Here is a 17,642-nt window from a genome sequence, read left to right on the forward strand (position 1 = left end):
TGTGTCACTTTCAGTTATTGGTTATTAGAAGAGCTCATTTCAGGTATTCAGGACGCATTTAAACACCCCCGCCTCAGCCTCGCGTGGAGCGCGCCCTCCCAGCCCAGCACAGGCTGACTTGTTGAGGTCACCGTGTGGCAGCTGCCAGGGATGGCAGCAGGGTTGGGGCGGGGGTGTCCCTGCTGAGCTCTGACACAGCCCCCACTGCCTCCACACCTCCCCAGCTCCTCCTGTGTACTGGGGCAGGGAGGGGGCCGAGAAGGGAGACCACCCTTCCTGAAGTCGGTGAGCCCTCTCTTTATGACCTCCTCGTCTTGGACACTCTTTCTGACTGTTGAAGGCTGGCCATGACCTCAGTGTGCCCCTCTGACAGTCGCATGCCATGCAGCAGCCCTGGACATGGAGTCCACTGTGCGCTCGGACCTCAGCTGGTGGTTCCGGGCTGCCTTCCTGGAGGCCTGCGTGCCCCTCTCCCCTCAGTGGCTCCCTAGGGCGACGCTCAGGCCGGTGGGCATAGGCGGGACCCACTCTCCGTCCCTTTTAGGAACTGGGAACTGGAAGGGGGCTCGACGGGGGCAGCGACAGTCCTACCCCCACCCCACCCACATCCTCCTGGCACCCACTCCCTCACCAGCCTCCCAGTTCCCCTTCCCCCTGAGCAGGAGCACGGGGAGCTCTTTTTCACAGGAACCTCCCATCTTGCCCAGTGATTCTCCTGGAGCCTCATCCTTTGGCTTTGGGGACCTGCCCCTGTGCAGGAGGACAGGGAACACCCCCTCCCCGCGCACCTGGGGAGCGGTTGCTGGACGTCCGGCTGGTCCCTGCCTCGCTCCTGTGGCTGACACTTCCCTCCTGCCCGCTGAAGGTAGAAGGGGGGCTGCCGGGCACCTTTTATTCTCAGTTTTGCACCTTTGCCACAATTCCAGGGTATCAGGAAAAATCTCTGTGTCCCTGGCTGGAAACTCCACGAGGCTGCTCAGGGGGCACTAGGGATGTTCATTTATTTAATCACACAATTCGGAACCCTGATCCCCGCAAGTCACCCGCACTCCCGACTTGCTCTGCCTGTGGCCAGCCCGGCTGGGTCCACGCGCCTGGCAGGGCCTGGAAGGGCTAAGCCCCCAGCAGGTTTCCCAGCAGCCATGAGAGCCAGAGGTGGGCTTGCCCGAGGCCGGCTGCTCCTGGCCTGTCCCAGCAGCTCTGCCCTCGCTTCAGCACAGCACAGCCGGCTCCGGGCCCGAATGCAGACGAGGCCCGGGGCTCCGGGTGGACTGGGGCCGGGTTCCCTGCCAGCGCCCGCTGCCCACTCATGCACCTGCCCAGACGCACAGGCGGGCAAGTCCGCTCAGCGTCCAGGGCTGGGTCGTGTGCTCCCGCATCCCACGGGACTCCCAGCTTGTGCCTCCAAGGATGCGGAGATGGAGAAGAGACGGCTTCTCCTTGGTGACTTACCCTGGCCCAGCCTGGCCACCTCAGGCACAGCTGCAAAACCAGGCACCATAGGACAAGGACACAAAAGAAGGGAAAGTAAAAAGTTAAGAGATACAAATGGGAGATCCAGGATAGAGACTCTAGAGCCAGGACACGGTGGCTGTGAGTTCTTGGCAGCAGTGGCCTCTTCTTCTCTTTATCTGGGTCTAGCAGCACGCTGGACACGTTGGATGACTAACATTTGTTTAACTTAACCCAGCACTGGAGGCTTGGCAGTGAGGGGGAGTTTGGAGAAAACCAGATAATTCCATACGCCCGTTGTCGCGTGTAGGGAGGCGCGAGTGTGACGAGGAGGGTACCCGATTGTAAAGGCCCTTGAGTGTCAGATAAGGGGTTTACGCCGCTGCTCCTAGGCAAGGAGGAGCCTGAGTGACACTAAAGAGAAGGACACTGTGAGCTCTGAGTTTCAGGAGAAGCACGTTGGTGCTGTGGATGGTGTTAGAGGCAGGGGCAGTGCCCAGCAGTTCTGTTCCGGGAAGCGGAGAGTTTAGTGACGACTGCAGAGGTCTGGATTTTCGGAGGCAGCGGTCAGCTTGTTGGAAAGATACCTCCTTTGAAAGGTGAGCACGTCAAAGTCTCGTAACACCGTGGGGTAGCTGTCGAAGGCTGAGCTGGGGAAGGCACTGATTCTGGCTGTGACCCTCGGACAGCTGGCCCTACCCGGGCACAGGGATCAGCCTCTGCCTGCAGCCCCGACCAGGGTCTCCGAGGGGCTGGGGCTCAGGGGCCGGCCTCCCTGCCATCTGCTCTCGGCTGCTGGAGGGCTCGGCTCTCCTCTGGCTTCCTCACCCTCCGGACGGCCCTCCTGGCCCACAGCTCTGGGCACACGCTCCTTCGCACCTGCGGGTCCCAGCCGGACAGAGGATATCCATCTGCCTTCAGTGGGGGGTGTAGGGCCCCAGCCACAGCTCTCCTTCCTTTGACTCAAACCTCTTCTCTCTGTGTCTTCAGTGGCCTCTTACTTGGGTCTCCCCTTGGACGTCCACCACCCCCCCCCCGCCCCTCTCCTCAGTGCCCAGCCTGGGGCCCTCGTCCGAGGTGGGATAGGGCCCTCTCTCCCTCTCTGCCCCCTCCAGGCTGAGTTGTCAGGGCTGTCACCACGACCCTCGAGGCTCAGGATGGTGGAGTGAAAGGCTTGGGGCTGACGGGGTCTGGGCTTGCAGGGAGCGGGGGGGGACGCTGCCGTAGCCCCCACCCGCCCCGGGAGGTGTGCCTGGCTGAGCAGCCGGTCACTGCTTGGGAAAGGGCTCTTGGGCGCCCCGACTGAGCTCCGGTGGAGGCAGTTTCTCCAGAGCCAGGGGCAGGTGGGCAGAGCAGGCTGGAGCGGCTGGTCCTCGGGCCGTGGGAGTGGGAGGGCATCGAAGAGCTTTCCGGGGAGAAGCTGAAGGACTGCGTCTGCCCTGCGTCTGCCCCTGCACCGGCTCATGCGACAGCCGCTGGGGGACGGGTGCAGAGCGACTGCCCGGGGCCCCCACTTGCTTTAACGCTCTGCTGTCGCCGTCTGGAAATCCTGAATACATTTTGAACAAGGTGCCCACATTTTCGTTTTGCACCGGGCCCCACACATTGGGTCAGGGCCCAGGCAAGGCTGGAGGTGGCTTTTCATAGCAGCTGGCTGGAGTGCGAGTGGCAGGGGCTCCTGTCTCTTCCCAGCCTTTTCCAGGGAAAAGGAAAAAATAAAATGGCAAAGCATGACATCTCCCCTGAGCCAGAGAAAGGGCCTGCCCTGCACAAGGGGTGAAAATGAGTCAGGACCAAGTCTTAACAAACCCTCCTTCCCTTCCCCCAGTCCCTCAGTTTTCCTGGGTGTGGAAATTGGGATCGGCCACGCAGGTAGGAGTTTGGGAAAGAGGAAGACAGGTGTGTTTTATTTGTTTTTGTTTTACGGGAAGCACAACTACCAAAGAAGGGCAAGGATGATGGATGACCGCTTCTGTGCTCCGGGGCTGCTCTGCCCCTTCCCCTGCCCCAGGCTCTGCCCCAGGGGTCAGGGGTCAGTGGTCGGCTGGGCCTCGGGGCAGGGGGCTCAGCCCCAGCTCCCTTTTAAACACGCCGGTGCTGCTCTGGGCCCAGGAGGGTCTGTTCTGTCACCATGAGGTGCACCTGCTGCCTAGCAACAAGCTGGTGCCCCAGCCGGGAATTAGGTGCCTCTCCGGCTGCTGCCACCACCGATGCCCACGAGAGAGGCTGGGTTCACCTGGGGGCTGAGGGCTGAAGGGCGGGGGGTGCCGCCTCCAGAAGGACCCTCCTGGGACGGAAGTTGGGGGTCTGCGGCCCTGGGCAGCAGTGTTCTCGGAGGCTGGTGGGGAGTGATGCTCCGGGAAACAGAACCCCAAGAAAGCCGTGGGCGCTGGGGAAGCTGCCGGGGTGATGGATACCAGGTGGCAGGAAAAAATGTAAAAGTTCATAAATACCTGCTGAACAGATTTGTCTCAGCAAGGTCCAGGCTCGGGTGATCCTGTGGCCAAACCCCAAATCCTCCACCTGGTCTGCTGTCCTGGCCTGGGAGCCCCTCCTCTAGGATAGCAGTGGAGGGGGTTCAGCCCTGGAACTCTGCATTTGGCTTTCCTGGTTCCTATCTCAGCTCTGACATTGCTGTGTGACCTTGAGAAAGTTACTTCACCCCTCTGTGCCTCTGTTTCCTTGTCTCTGAGCCTCTTCCTCAAAGGGCTCCTGTGAGAATTAAGTCAAAACAGGCAAAAGGACTTAAAACCGTATCTAGGCTGTAGCTCGTGTTCAACAAATGCTGGCTGCTATTCCCCACCTCAGTACATGTGGGGCCACTTCCACGTCTCTGGGACAAAGGCAGCTTGTTGCCAGAGATGGCACCATTGTCACATGGGCTCCAAAACACAGGCGTCCGCGAGACGTAAGCTCTTCTTTCCTCAGTGTCCCCTGTGAGCCTGGCGCTGCACAGTGCTGTCTGAGCTGCTGCGTTAACCCCCCAGCCCCCCGTGGGACTGGTCTTACCACCCATGGAAACGGAGGCATGGAAAGGAAGAGAGTGGTCACAGCCACACAGCTGCTTCCGAAGGGGATCCCGTGTTTGAGGCAGTTGTTGTGGCTCCAAAGGCTCTCGCGTTCCCGAAGCCAGGCTGCCTTTCCTGTTACTTCCCAGAGAAGGAAAAAGGGTCTCCAGCCTCAGCAGGGGCAGGGGCTGTGGGAGAGCTGCTCCCAGCTCCCAGGAGTCTTGTGTCCAGCCAGGGTGACCCCGAGACCCTCCCTGTGGGTGGCTCCGGGTGGGGAAATGTCACCTGGGGCTCTGGGGAAATGGACGATGCTGCCAGGGCCAGAGCAGGACACCTGGGTTTGAAATGGAACGTCCCAGGGCTCCGGCGGGAGCAGGGCCCATCACCCGGGCCACTTGCTGACCCACAGGACTGGGGACCGGCCAAGGGCTGGAATAGAAAAGGTGTCCAAGCCTGAGAGGTGCAGGTGCAGGATTGTGGGGTTCAGGTGTCAACTGTGGGTCCCCACCCCCACCCCAGAGCTGGCTGGGCTGGTAGGATTGTGGGGTTCAGCTGACCGTGGGTCCCCTGTCCCCCTTCCCAAGCTAACCCTGTGGCATCGCACACCTCTGCCCTGCTTTGCCCCGTCCCCCCCTCCTGGGGAGCCTGGCATCTTGTTCACGAGCAGGCGGAGGGAGCCCAGGGCTGGCGGAGGCTGGTCCCCACTTTCCCTGCAGGCCAGAGGGGAAAATAAATAAGAGCTGTGAGAGGAGAACTTCCCCGGCCACCTGCCTCAGCTCAGGCACAAGCAGGCAGGGAGGGGGCTCCTCGGGCTGAAACCAGCCCCTCCCGGAAGCGAAGCGTCTCCCCAGCCCCAGCCCAGTCACCAGCCCCCGATCCCCGCTCCCCCAACCCCGGGCAGGACCACCTCAGGCTGCTCGGAAGACCCATTGGGCCTCGGCCCACCCCACCCGTGTGCTGCTCCCACATCCCACATCCCACATTCCCATGAGGTGAGGCTGAGGTTAGAGTTGGGGTTGCGCCCATTTGCTCCTGGACTGGTCAGAACGAGGGGCCGCACAGTTTGGCGGCTTAGAGTGAGGCTTCTGGGCTGAACGTCCACCATAAACCAGGCCTGTGATCAGGGCCAGGTCGTGGAACGGCCCTGGGCCTCGGGCCGACTCACCTGTGAGACGGGGCAGCCGAGGCACCCCCTGGCTGGGTCGTTCCCGGGATGCTCTGATGGAGTCTTGACAAGGGGCTGGATCCGTGCCTGGCACAGGCCAGATGCTATAATGTTTTAATTAAGCCAGCGTCCTTTGTGCAGTGTTGAAGTTCTAGAACTACAGGGGTTGGGAGAACCCCCGGGGTTCACAGAGAGCCAACTCTCTCTTTCCATGACAGAGAAAATGGAGGGCCAGGGCCAAGTCCGTCTTCCAACGTCATCCGGCCAACATGTGGCCACCTGGAGCCCACCTCCGACTCTGCCCGCCCGGCCTGACGTCCCGCGTGGCGTCCTTAGACAGGAGAGGCAGCGCAGGCTGGCTCTGGAGTCCGGTGGCCGCTGCCCGCTCGGCCCGGGGTCCTCGTGGGGTGGACGACCCTGAGTCCAGGCCCTGCCGACGAGCCCTGGAGACACCCTCTAACTGATGTCGGCCCCTCCAGTCCACCGAGGCGAGAACGGGTCCCGTTAGCTGAAGTGACTCTCCAGGGAGAGGAGGAGCTCCAGGGGAGGGGGACGCTCGTGGGAGAACGAGGACGTGGCGGGTGGGATGCTCGTGGGAGAACGAGGACATGGCGGGTGGGACGCTCGTGGGAGAACGAGGACGTGGCGGGTGGGACGCTCGTGGGAGAACGAGGACGTGGCGGGTGGGACACTCGTGGGAGAACGAGGACATGGTGGGTGGCAGACGCCCGACTTTGTCACCTTTTGTGTGGGTTTTATGTCCCCACTCTTTGTGCTGCTAAATTCCAGACCTCAGTTCATTTCCTGGCTCCTCCTGCCCTGCCTGGGACCCTCAGGTCCCCTCCCAGAGTCAGGCCTCGGCTTCCTGGGAGGATCCGGACAGGAGGGAGCAGGAGCCTTCGGGGGGATCTGCTGGGGATCTGCTGGGTGGCCTTTCCCTTCTGCTCGGAGGCCGCTGGGGGTCGGCCCCTGGAGGGGAGAGAGGGCACTTTACCTCGAGAATTTCTCATGTGGCAGAATTCTCTGCCTTGACTGGATTGCGGGTTTTGAGCAGACTTGTTCTGGGTGGGCTTGAAGGTCATAAGAGGAGGATGGCGGTTTCTCAGGCTGCATCCTGGCCTTCGGCAAGGCGGAACCTGGCTCCCCCAGCGCTGGCTGTCGGGGCGCCCACCTGCTGGCTTTGGGGGTGCCCCTGGTCCTGCCCCCCCGGCCAGACTCAAACCCCAGGCCTTCACCCCACCCCTCAGCACCTAGCACAGTGTGTGCTCAAAGCTGCTGATGATTACTGATTGATCGCTCAAGATATACTGATTTTTTCCTTAAAAGAATGAAAGAAAATCATTTCTTCTAGATGTATTTTTGGTGTTCCTCATTTTCCATATTCTTGGCACATGGAGCACAGTCTTTGCTGAAACAGCAAAATAATGACAATAATAATTGCAGCATCTTATGACCTGAGCTCCCGTCATCTGAAAACCTCCCAGGGTCATGACCAGGTCCAGCCTGGGAAGGGGAGCCCCGTTACACAGCTCCCAAGTGGAGGAACTGGCACCTCCCCACCAAACCACACAGAGCCCAGCCCAGCAACCAAGCCCTCACCCCCATTTCCATGTGGAGAAACTGAGGCTTTGCCCAAGGTCCCACATCGATAAGCTGCAGAACCCTTACTTCTCTGTGTGGCAGGTCCTTTCTCTGTTTCTTGGTCCACAGCCCGACCTCGTCCTGCCCCTCTGGTAGCTGAGATGAGACTACACGGGACTTGCGTAATTGGGGAGAAGCTAAAGATACATCAATAATGGTCGATGGAAGTGAATTTGGAGGGGCCACTTGGGAGTCGGTGGGAAGATTCCTCCCTCCTGGGAAATGCAGGGCACACAGCCTTGGGGGCGCTGAATTGATCCATTTCTTACAGACGTGTTCCGCTGCAGCAGCTGGAACTCCCCTGGCTCCCCAGCACCGTCCAGCTCTCCCTGCTGGCTTCCAGGCCTGGTGGCCCGTGCCCTTCCAGTTGAGTCTCATTGAGACGCAGCCAGGCTGAGCGTCCTCACCATGTCACCATGACCTTGTGGAAACGGGTACCGATCTTGAATAGACCCTTCATTCCGGGAGACAGTGAGGGGATGAGACAGGGGCCAGTTTCAGAGCCTGTTGTGAATCTGCTCTGCCACCAATTCTGTTGGAGCAATTGAAGAGAATACCAGGTGACAGGGGTTCATTCAGATTTTTCTCACATCAGCCAGCATTTCACCAAGCAGCTTCAAAGAGCCTCACCCCTTCCCTAGTTTTCAAAGTGGGCTTCTTCTTAAGTTGATAAAATGATCTTCTTTCTAATCTGGCTGATTGGCCCTAAATGGAAAGTCATGATAATACGCAGAGTATGATTTACTATTGACCTGTTTCTCAGGGTGGTAATAAGTGGACTGATTTGTGCTGGGGGCTCAAGATTAATCGGCAAGGGAAGTACTGGAAGAATCCACCCAAATCAAGATGTCCACGGGCCACTTCAAAGTGCAAATGGCTATTGGGCAGAAGAAGTTAGAGTAAAGAGAGAGCATTGGTTTGATTTTAAAATCTGAGTAACCAATGAATGGTCCTTCAGGGTCTGTGACACATTTAATACAGATAGATAGATAGATAGATAGATAGATAGATAGATAGATAGATTGGATGATTCATAGAATGTATGCTCACCCATCAAAGTTTGTCTGTAATTAGGGTATATGACCACAAGGAGGCAGTAGATGCTTTAGTGAAAGACAAACCCCAAATCATGAAAGTACTATCCATTTGCCAAACTTCACTGTTTGCTCTTTGTTTTTTTGTTTGTTTTGTTTGTTTGTTCATTTTGAGAGTTTACTTCCAGAATCAGAGGGTAAAAAAATGAAGGAATGTTGAAACTTACCTAAGTATCTCCTCACTTTACATGCAGGGAAACGGAAGTCCTGGGAGGCAAGATGGCCCGACTTAGTCCCCCCCAGGCCCTCCTCCCAGCCGGCAGCCTCTCTGAGTCACCTGTTGCTTCTTGTATCCATCCTAATATCACCAGCATTTACTGAGCGCCTCCTGTATGTATACTGGATTCTAATCCAAGAGCTGTGAGGATGCAACAGAGAACAAATCACAGGCTCTTCCTGGTTGTGAAGGTGACTTGGGCTCTCCCCTGGGGCAGAAGTTCTAAGGGGAAGGAGACCTCGGAGCCTGCGAGGAGGCCGGGTTCCTACTGCCCGTTTCTACCCACCTTCCTGGGAGCGCGTGACCTCCCCGGGCCTCTTGCAGGGGTTACTGTGCGTAGGAGGGACCTGGTCTTGTGCACAGTGGAAAGTGCTCACCCTCTCCCTAGAGACAAAAGCCCCTTCCCTAGAAATTTAGTTCAGAACTAATTGTCTTCTCAGAGATATGAGGCTATGGAAACACCGTGAGCTAATAATAGCGGTTGCCTTGTGAGAGAGCCTGCAGTGCTGGGGGGCAGGGGCTGCTGCCACTCATAGGGACAAGTAGCCCTATGGGTGGCTCTGAGAAGCGGCCTGGGGACCTGGGCTGACACTGGGGGCAGGTGGAGGGAGCATGACCCGGTGCCTGCCGGGGAGCCCGCGAGGGGCAGGCAGTGCACGCTTTGGGTGTGTGTGCTTGGGAGCGGGGTGCTGTGGGGCCCTGCCAGGGCTGCTGAATGAACCATTTTTGGACTCGCCGCATCTAATTACGGGGAGCTCCGGCGCCTCTTCACAGCCACGTGACCACGGGCACGTGATGCTCCGAGGGTGATTCATTCCTCCCCGAGTCACCAGCCAGTGGGAAGTTGCTGAGCCTTCCCTGGCAGAGTCGACTCAGGCTGCCCAGAACCCGGCCCAGCCCTTCCCTGGCCATCGGGGCCTCTGCTGCTGCCGCGTCTGTGGGTCTGACCAGGCAGCGCCTGCTGCAGTCCTTGTCCACGCACAGACGGCTGCTGCACGGCCACCGTGGGCCCGGCCCTGTGGTGGGTCAGACCAGGCCGCTCCCCGTCCGCATGGGGCCTACAGGCCCTGGGAGAGGCCTTCCTCCAGCAATCTCATGAACATCTCACCACATTGTGAGAAATGTCACCATGGAAGGGACACAGTGGTGTGTGCTGAGGCCTGGGGACGGGGTTCTGGCCTGGGCTTAGAGAAGGCCTTCCTGAGAAAATAAAGACGGAATTGGGACGAGGGATGTGGGGCTCGGTCAGCTGCTGGAGGCCAAAAGGGGGAGCCTCCCTGAACCAGGGACTGACAGCGTATTCTAGTAGAACCAGAATAAGGACCCACAAGACTGAAACCAACCTACAGGGTCAGCCAGGAGAGCCGGAGGGGTCGGCAAGGGGCACTGCTTCATCTTGGCCCCTCACCAGAGGACACCTGCTGCGTCAGCCCCCCAGGGCGCCCGGGCCTAGTGCAGGGCAGAGGCTCCGGCTGCCCCCAGCAGGGGTGGGAGAGCTGTGCCGGGGGCAGCACCCACATGGCAGGGGACAAGTAGGAAGATTCCGCCCTCGGGGGACAGGCTGTATCTGTGGGTTCCTAAGTCTGAAAACCCAGGCCTCTGGTATTTGGGGACAAAGAAAGCCCAGGACTGAGCTGAACGAGGATGTTTTAGGAAGCCCCGTGTCCTTCAAGGGACAGGCCAGCAGAGCCCCCCAGGCGGGGAGTCCTCTTCTGCCCTGTGGGCCCCTGGTGGGCTCCGCTCCGGGCGGGCTAATGGGCAGAACTCTCGTCTGCGCCCCGAGGCTGCCCAGCATGGTGGGAGCCGGGCCTGGGGCAGAGCCCTGGGGGGACTGCCCCCCACTGTGGCCCTGCTGCCCCCCACCCCAACACAGCCCGGCGGCTCCTGGGGGCCGAGGAGCTCTGGGCAGGAGGGCGCCGTGCTGAGCCGGTTCCCAATTCCGTGATCCCACAGTCATTTTGGGCCCGCCCTGGGGGCCCTGGACAGACCCTGGAGACGCAGAGGGGCAGACATGGGGCCTGGTCCGCCGCCGTGGTGGGTGCACATGCACCGCCTCGTGGAGGGGACAGTGGTTTTAATCGTCACAGTTGGACCGATGATGGGGGGAACGTTGGCCCTGAGCCCATCACCTGCAGGGAGACGCCTCCCCCAGCCTCGGAGGGGGCTGGGGACTCCCAGCAAGCGCTCCCACTGTCTGCCTGAGGAGAGACAGAAGCCTCCAGCTTCCCCTGAGGGGTCTCCCTGCGTGTCCTGTGGTGTGTGAGCGCCGCAGGGCTCCGTCGAGGATTTGTGTCACCCCAGAACGTTTCCGACTCTGAGAGCCATTCCCAGGCTGTGATGGAGAGCAAGGAGTTTTCAGCAGCCCGGGTATCAGGAGGGCAGGGAGGGAGCCACAAGCTGATTTTTTTAAGTTGAAAACTCATAATATGATCTCCCACACTCCTGCTTGTGGTACTGCACATTTGTAATTTATCGTAGTTGTAATTTTACACTTCTTTATGTGATCGGTTGACTAATATCTACATCCCCTGCTATCTTTAATGCTACATGTTTGGGTTTTTTATTCCCAGACTTAATGCAGTGGTTGACACAGGAGCGGCTCAATAAATGTTTGTTGAGTTAAAGAATGAATGAATCATAAAAAATATCCCTCAGGAGTGTTTTAGTATTTTCTGTGCAGTGCACAGGTCCTGCCGAGGATGGTGATAGATGTTCACAGCGGAGGATTTCAAGCTTTAACCACGATGGAATTGCATAATGCAGCAAACCCATTTGCCCATCAAATGTGGATACAGTTTTATTTCCTTGGCTTATACTTAATTAAGAGAGAAGGTAAAGTAGTGGAAACGATCGGACAGATCTGCATTTAAATCCTGCCTCTGCCACAGCCAGCCAGGAAGCTTGGGCAGATTCCTCCATCTTCCAACCTCTGGTTTCCTCATCCACAAAACAGAGTTTGCAGTGTCAGGTTTTGCTACAACGGTTAAATAAAATAACACACTTGGGAGGTATCAGAACTGAGCCCACTCTGGTGCTGCATGAGAATCATGAAAATTTCCCTGGCTTTTCCATTCCCCCACCACGCCAGGTCTCAGCTCCCTGCTCAGTCCTCAGCCTCGTCTTCGGTGAAAGAGGGGCCGTCAGCGGCACGGCCATCACCGCCACCGCCACCAGTCCTCTCCTGAGTGAACTGGGCTCCCGAGCACATCCCAGGCACCTTCCCCCTCCGGGGCCCAGGCCAGCCGGTCTCCTGCAGACACGGCATTTCCCCCACTGCTCAGGGTGTCCTGGTTCCCCGAGGGAGAGAGCAGCTCTCGCTGCTCCTGTGCGTTGCCTTGCGGCCTGCTGACCATGGGAAGAGATGAGCCGGAGGGTTTCTAGAACTTTCTGAGTCCATAGTTCCTCGTCCATAAAAGGGAGCTGACAGCAACTGCTTTACAGGAATAGTGCGGACTGACCTGGCTTAGAGAGGCTGTTCTGTGCAGGGGCCTCTGGCCACACGGGCTGGCTAAACTCACATGGATGTTAAATAATATTTTAGAAATTCCAGTTCCTCGGGCACACCCAGCCACATATCAAGTCTTCAGCAGTTTTGGACAGAGCAGATCGAGAGTATTTCCAGCATCCCCAGGAGTTCTTTTGGACAGAGCTGCTAGAATATAATAAATATTCAATCAGTGGTAGCTATTCTTAGCCCCAGCTGTCCGTCTCCTGGGTACCTGGAAGTTAGCGCCTCAAATGCCTCCTTCATTTAGTCGTTCAACAAGCTTTTACCCGGCACCCACCTGTGCGGGCCCCGTGATATGTGTTGTGCAGGCAATGGTGAGCAACCAGCTCTGCCCTCTGGGGATTTACACTTCAACAACAGATATAAAGCAATCATCTAAATAAATATTGTCAGATGGTGACAAACCACTGACCTTAAAAACTGCTTCTCTGTTATCCAAGCAGGAGTTAAAAGGAACCAAACCGTCCCTTGGTTGTGAAGATTCTGGAAGATGCTGGATGTGTAATCAATTACAGCTACACAACCCAGTTACTGGGAAGGACAACAAAGAAGAATAGAAAAGAACAGCCCATTCACTCATCCACTATTGAGCAGATACTTGCAGTGACCAGACAGGGAACAAACTGTTGAGGCTGCCCACCCTCGTGGGCTCACATTCTTAGGGAGGGAACAGATGGAAAATAAACCTAAAACGTGTTTACGATGATCTGCTTTTTGGAGAAGAATAAAGCGGCGGTGGGGTGGGGGGATAAGGTGTGCGGGGAATGAGAGACTAATATCTTAGCATTTCTCACTACAGTTGTGGAGCACCCCACAGGAGCACGGGTAGATTCAGCTGCTGCAGCGTCCACAGTCCGCAGATGAGTGAGCTGCTAAAGAAGCGGCCCGATGACAAACGGAAGATGCGCCAGGCGCAGGCCGGGGCTTTCCCTCTGGGAGGCCGGAGCCGAGGGCTGTGGGGTGGGTGCAGAGGTGAACAGCCATCGCTGGCCTTTCCGGAAGAGACAAGAGCAGGAAGTGCTGTAATCTAAGGCAGAGTGTGGAAAGATTCACCTAGAAATAAGCGAGGCACGAACCGAGATGTGCACAGCAGAGGAGATTCATCCCCGTGAAGATCATCGCGGGTTTCCTAGAGGTGACCCTGCTGAGCGTGGCGTGGATGACAGAGGACACGGAACTGTGGAAACAAGGAGCTTGTGAGGCGACTTCTGGGCACAGGGATCAGAGGGGCCCAGGGGAACGTGCACACGGGAGAGACACGTGCATGCGGGGCCACCTCCAAGGGCCACACCAGCAAGGACAGACTCGCCCCAGGCCGCTGGAAGGCTGAGCCGCGAGCGGAGAGCAGCAGTGTTTAAGGCTCATGCCGGTTCGGATCGTGGAAGCTGGACTGTTAAGCTGAGAAGTTTGGACTTTATCCCACTAAGTGTTTCTGAGAAGTGAAATGGCGTAATCTGAGCTGTATTTTAGGAGGATGAATCTGGCTCTGGCTGCTGGGCCCGGAGGAAACCGGAGGCAGGAGGTAACTGGGAGATGAGGCAAGAAGCCAGCATGAGGGGAGGGAGCTCCGACGTGGGCAGAGGGAGTAGAGAGAAGGGGGCGAGACGCGTGAGAAGCTCCAGTTAGAGCCTCCAGGCGGGGCTGCCTGGGGGAGGTCTTGGGCTCGAGTCTGTGTTGGCCTAAGGGGAGTCACCGAGTGGGGGGGTGAAGGAGGCTCCTTGGGAATCCCTGAGCGCTCTCCTCAGGGACACGGTCTAGGTCTGACATTTGTGAACTTCCCAAGTGACGCAGCTTGGAAGGCGGCCAGCGCAGGCTGTACCTGCTCTGCTGGGTGGGCTGAGGGGCTGAGGGCAGGGGGCCTGGAGAGTCCTTCCCCCTCCCCCTCCCCAGGACCTCAGGAAGAGGCGGCAGGGAGGGCAGCCCTCTGTGTGCCAGCCCCCCACAGTCTGATGATGGCACGGTGGCTGCCCTTAGATAAATGCCCACTTCCCCCATTTGTTCCTCTGCAGGAAGAGGGCAGGTGTCCACACCAGCATCCGCCACTCCGGCCCTTCCCTGCTGATGCTGCTGAGGGCCTGCCTTCTGGGACCTGCCTGGAAAGCCCGGATCCCTTTCCCCCCCAGGAGGCGGCTGGAGGGCTGTGCTTTGCTTGCTCCCTTCTGGTCCTGGCCTAAGCGTGGGCCGGAGCAGGGAGAACTGGGAGGCCCCAGTGGGCTGGCCTTTTCTCAAAGCCTTCGCTCCCCATTTCCAAGGTTCTCTTTCCCAGGGGATGTGCAGCTCTGGGGGGCCTCCCACTGCAGGCTCTGCCCACTTCTTCCAAGCCAAGGCTGCCTCATGTGGTTCACAAAGGCTGTGCTGGGAACGCAGAGCTGAATGAAGCAGGGAATTTATGGTCCTGCAGAGCAAGGAAGCATGTACAAAAATAATTCTGAGAAAAGGACAGAGTGGTCAGAACGTGTTGGCAGAGAAGGTGCCTGGACGGGGAGGTATCTGGGCTGTGCCGCAGATGGTTGGGAGGAAAGGGGTAGACCAGATGCTCGGAAGACCTGAGCGGAGGTATCTGTAGGAAAGTTCAGGCTCTTGTAGGGACCTTGTGGGTAACTCTACTTGGCTCCCCCATAAAGGTCATCCTGCTAGAAGTTAAAGACAGGGCGTGCCCTTAAAACTTGTCTGCAAATTAGGGATGCATTTTCCTATAGACATCGTACTACCCTTGGTGGTTGGGACCAATTCCCACCCAAGGCCAGCAGCCTCTCGGGCCTGTTTCCTCGGAGCACAGCAGGCAAAAGGATCATCCCTGGGGTATGGTGGGAACAGACCACGGGGTAGACTTGAGGCCAGAGTCTCACCATGGTGGTATCTTCTGCCGAGGGCTGGCTCCGAGCCCCCAAGCAGCCTGCCCTGGGCACGGGCTCTGGAGGGAAAGGCGTCTGTAGTGAGGCCCGAGGCTACAGCCTCCAGGAGGCCACCTCTGGCCGGCCATCAGCCTCCGGCCCAGGAAGCCTCCGGCGGCCACGTCCCTGACAGCCCCAACGAATGCTTTTCCCAGAGCTGGAATTGAAGATGCAGTTCTCATCTGCCCAGGGCACGGCTGGCCACCCTGGAGCAGACAGACCCTGATGTCTGCTTCACCCCCAGCCTTCTCCCCAGTGTCCCTGGCAGGGCAGGCCGCCCCTGCTGGCGCCACAGCTCACAGAACGGGCTCCCCACGGGTGGGGTCTGGGATCCCATCAGCAGGTGTTACTGATGGTCTGCAACTGCCTTCCCAGCTGCCTAATTCCCCCTTTTAATGGAAATACAGGATGTGGTGGTTTGGAGCTGTGTGTACCCCAGAAAAACATGTTCTTAAATTTAATCCATGCCTGTGGGTGTGAACGCACTGTAAGGACGGCCTGTAGATGAGGTGTGACCCACCTCGATCGGGACAGGCCTTAACCCTCTTACTGGGTCCTCTATAAGTGAGTGAAATTCAGGCCGAGAGAGAAAAAGAGAAAACCACGGAAAGAAGAGAGGAACCCAGAAGAGAAGGGAGAGACCAGGAGACGCTGCTGGTGATGAGCTCAGGACCAAGGATCGCCGGCAGCCAGCCCCAGAAGGCCACGGTTTTGGGGAGGAAAGCATTGCGTTGATGGTGCCTTCATTTGGACTTTTTCCTGACCTCAAAACCAGAAGTAAATCCCCACTGTTTAACCCTCTCCATTGCATGGTATTTGCTGACGCAGGCAAGGAAACCAAACACAGGATACACTCGATTTAAAATTTTTGGACCGAAAAAAGAAAAACTAAGTGTGCGTGTGTTGAGGGAATGAGAGAACAAAGGAGAAAGTTGTCCTTCAGAGTGGTAGAAAGAGAAGTGGTTTGATTTAAAAAAAAAAAAAAAAAAAAAAAAAAAAAAAAAAAAGCGGTGGCATGGTTCTCAAATGTTTATTTTCTGAGATAATAAAATAACTGTTGTTTTAATGTACTAAGTTTTGGGGTATTTGTTACATAACAATAGTAACACGGAAAAGACTTGGGCATCTAAAGTAGGGAGCTACTGAGATAAACCAGCCGCTCCTCCCCGGGAGCACGCGTCTCTTCTCCGGGCCCCGTGTTGAGCCCTTACATGGAAAATGCCTATTTTATTTCTGGAGAGACGTGTCCCACCTTCCGATGTGCTTCCGGGGGCAGGAGGGGCCGTCTCTGTCTGCGGGACTCAGCGGGCCCCAGAGCGGGGACGAAGCGTGAGGGGGTGAGCTGCTGGCTCCCGAAGGGACAGTCCCGGGGTCACCCGGGTGGCGCCTGGTTTGTTTTTCCTTCTTGTCTTCCTGCTCCCTCCCTGGAGAATGTCCTTCAGCTTTGCTGGGGGGCAGGGGGGTCACTGTCAGAACCTCCTGCCCTGACGCCTGGGGGCTTGTGCCTCGCTGGCGACACCTTCTGTCTCTCAGGAATAAGCCCAGGCAGGCTGGATTTTTACTGGGTTTTAAACGTCTTTCTGCAAAAGAAAGGGCCCCTGTATTGCACCTGGAAAGTTATCACTTCTGTGTATATGTGTTACATTCTACAATTAAAAATATGATTAAAATAATTAATTAATTAAAAAACAAAAACCAAAGAAACAAAAGAATAAGTCAGGAAGTGGACCCCTCCCGGGAAGACGAGTGCGTGGAGGGGAGGGCCCGGCCCTCTGGCTGGTGTGAACCTGGATCTTCACACCTCGGGGGACGCCCGAGCTCAGGTGCCCCACCCCGTACGGAGGGACATCTGCCCGACCTCAGTCCTTGTCCTCCGGGCTGAGAAGCCACCATCCGGGCCGCTGGCTGCCCACCCTGCCTCGGGCGCTGACTGGCTCCCAGGCGCACCCGGAGGCCACGTACCGCAGGCCTGAGCCCGGGCGACTGTGCAGTGCCCTTTGCGAGCACAGGGGCTCCCCCAGATGCCTGTGCGCCCCCTTGAAGGTGAGCTTTGGGCCAGACCCTCCCCAGACAGGTGAGTCCGCCACACGCCCCCCAGCAGTGGCCATGGTGGGCCCCTGCAGCGCCGGGAGGAGGGGTCGGCAGTCAAGCCAGCCTCCTGTCCTCCTTCCAGGGCTCTTGGCCGAGGACCCCCCGGTTCTGTTCCCTCCTGACCCCTGCATCTGTGTGTTCCGCTTTGTAGTTCTTCCCATACGGAGATGCCTCCAAGTTTGCCCAGCACGCTTTCCGCACCTTCGACAAGAACGGGGATGGCACCATCGACTTCCGAGAGTTCATCTGTGCCCTCTCCATCACCTCCAGGGGCAGCTTTGAGCAGAAGCTGAACTGGGCCTTCAACATGTACGACCTGGACGGTGATGGCAAGATCACCCGGGTGGAGATGCTGGAGATCATCGAGGTGAGGCTCGGGCGCGGCAGGGCCTGGCAGCAGGGCCAGTTCCCCAAAAGCGGCTTTCCTGGGCATCTGCCCATGGCGGCCTCGTTTGTTCCCGGGCCTGGAGCCCGTCTCTGCTCTCCTGCACCAGCACAGCGCTGGGAAGCCACGGAGCCAGCCATCAGCCACCCGCTCACTGCAGACCTGCAACAAGATAGACCTCACCAGG

At 57.8% G+C, this 17,642-nt stretch overlaps 1 protein-coding gene across 1 annotated transcript in view; it reads left to right on the forward strand.

The window, feature by feature from the left end:
• The window catches only part of VSNL1 (visinin like 1), a 105,995-nt gene that overhangs the window by 74,678 nt on the left and 13,675 nt on the right, over positions 1 to 17,642 (forward strand). Inside the window, exon 3 of the mRNA XM_037813417.1 lies at positions 17,222 to 17,437. Coding sequence (XP_037669345.1) covers positions 17,222 to 17,437 — 216 coding nt within the window. The remainder of the gene's footprint in view (positions 1 to 17,221; positions 17,438 to 17,642) is intronic.

The sequence above is a fragment of the Choloepus didactylus genome, chromosome 20 (assembly GCF_015220235.1).
Source record: "Choloepus didactylus isolate mChoDid1 chromosome 20, mChoDid1.pri, whole genome shotgun sequence".
Taxonomy (NCBI): Eukaryota; Metazoa; Chordata; class Mammalia; order Pilosa; family Megalonychidae; genus Choloepus; species Choloepus didactylus.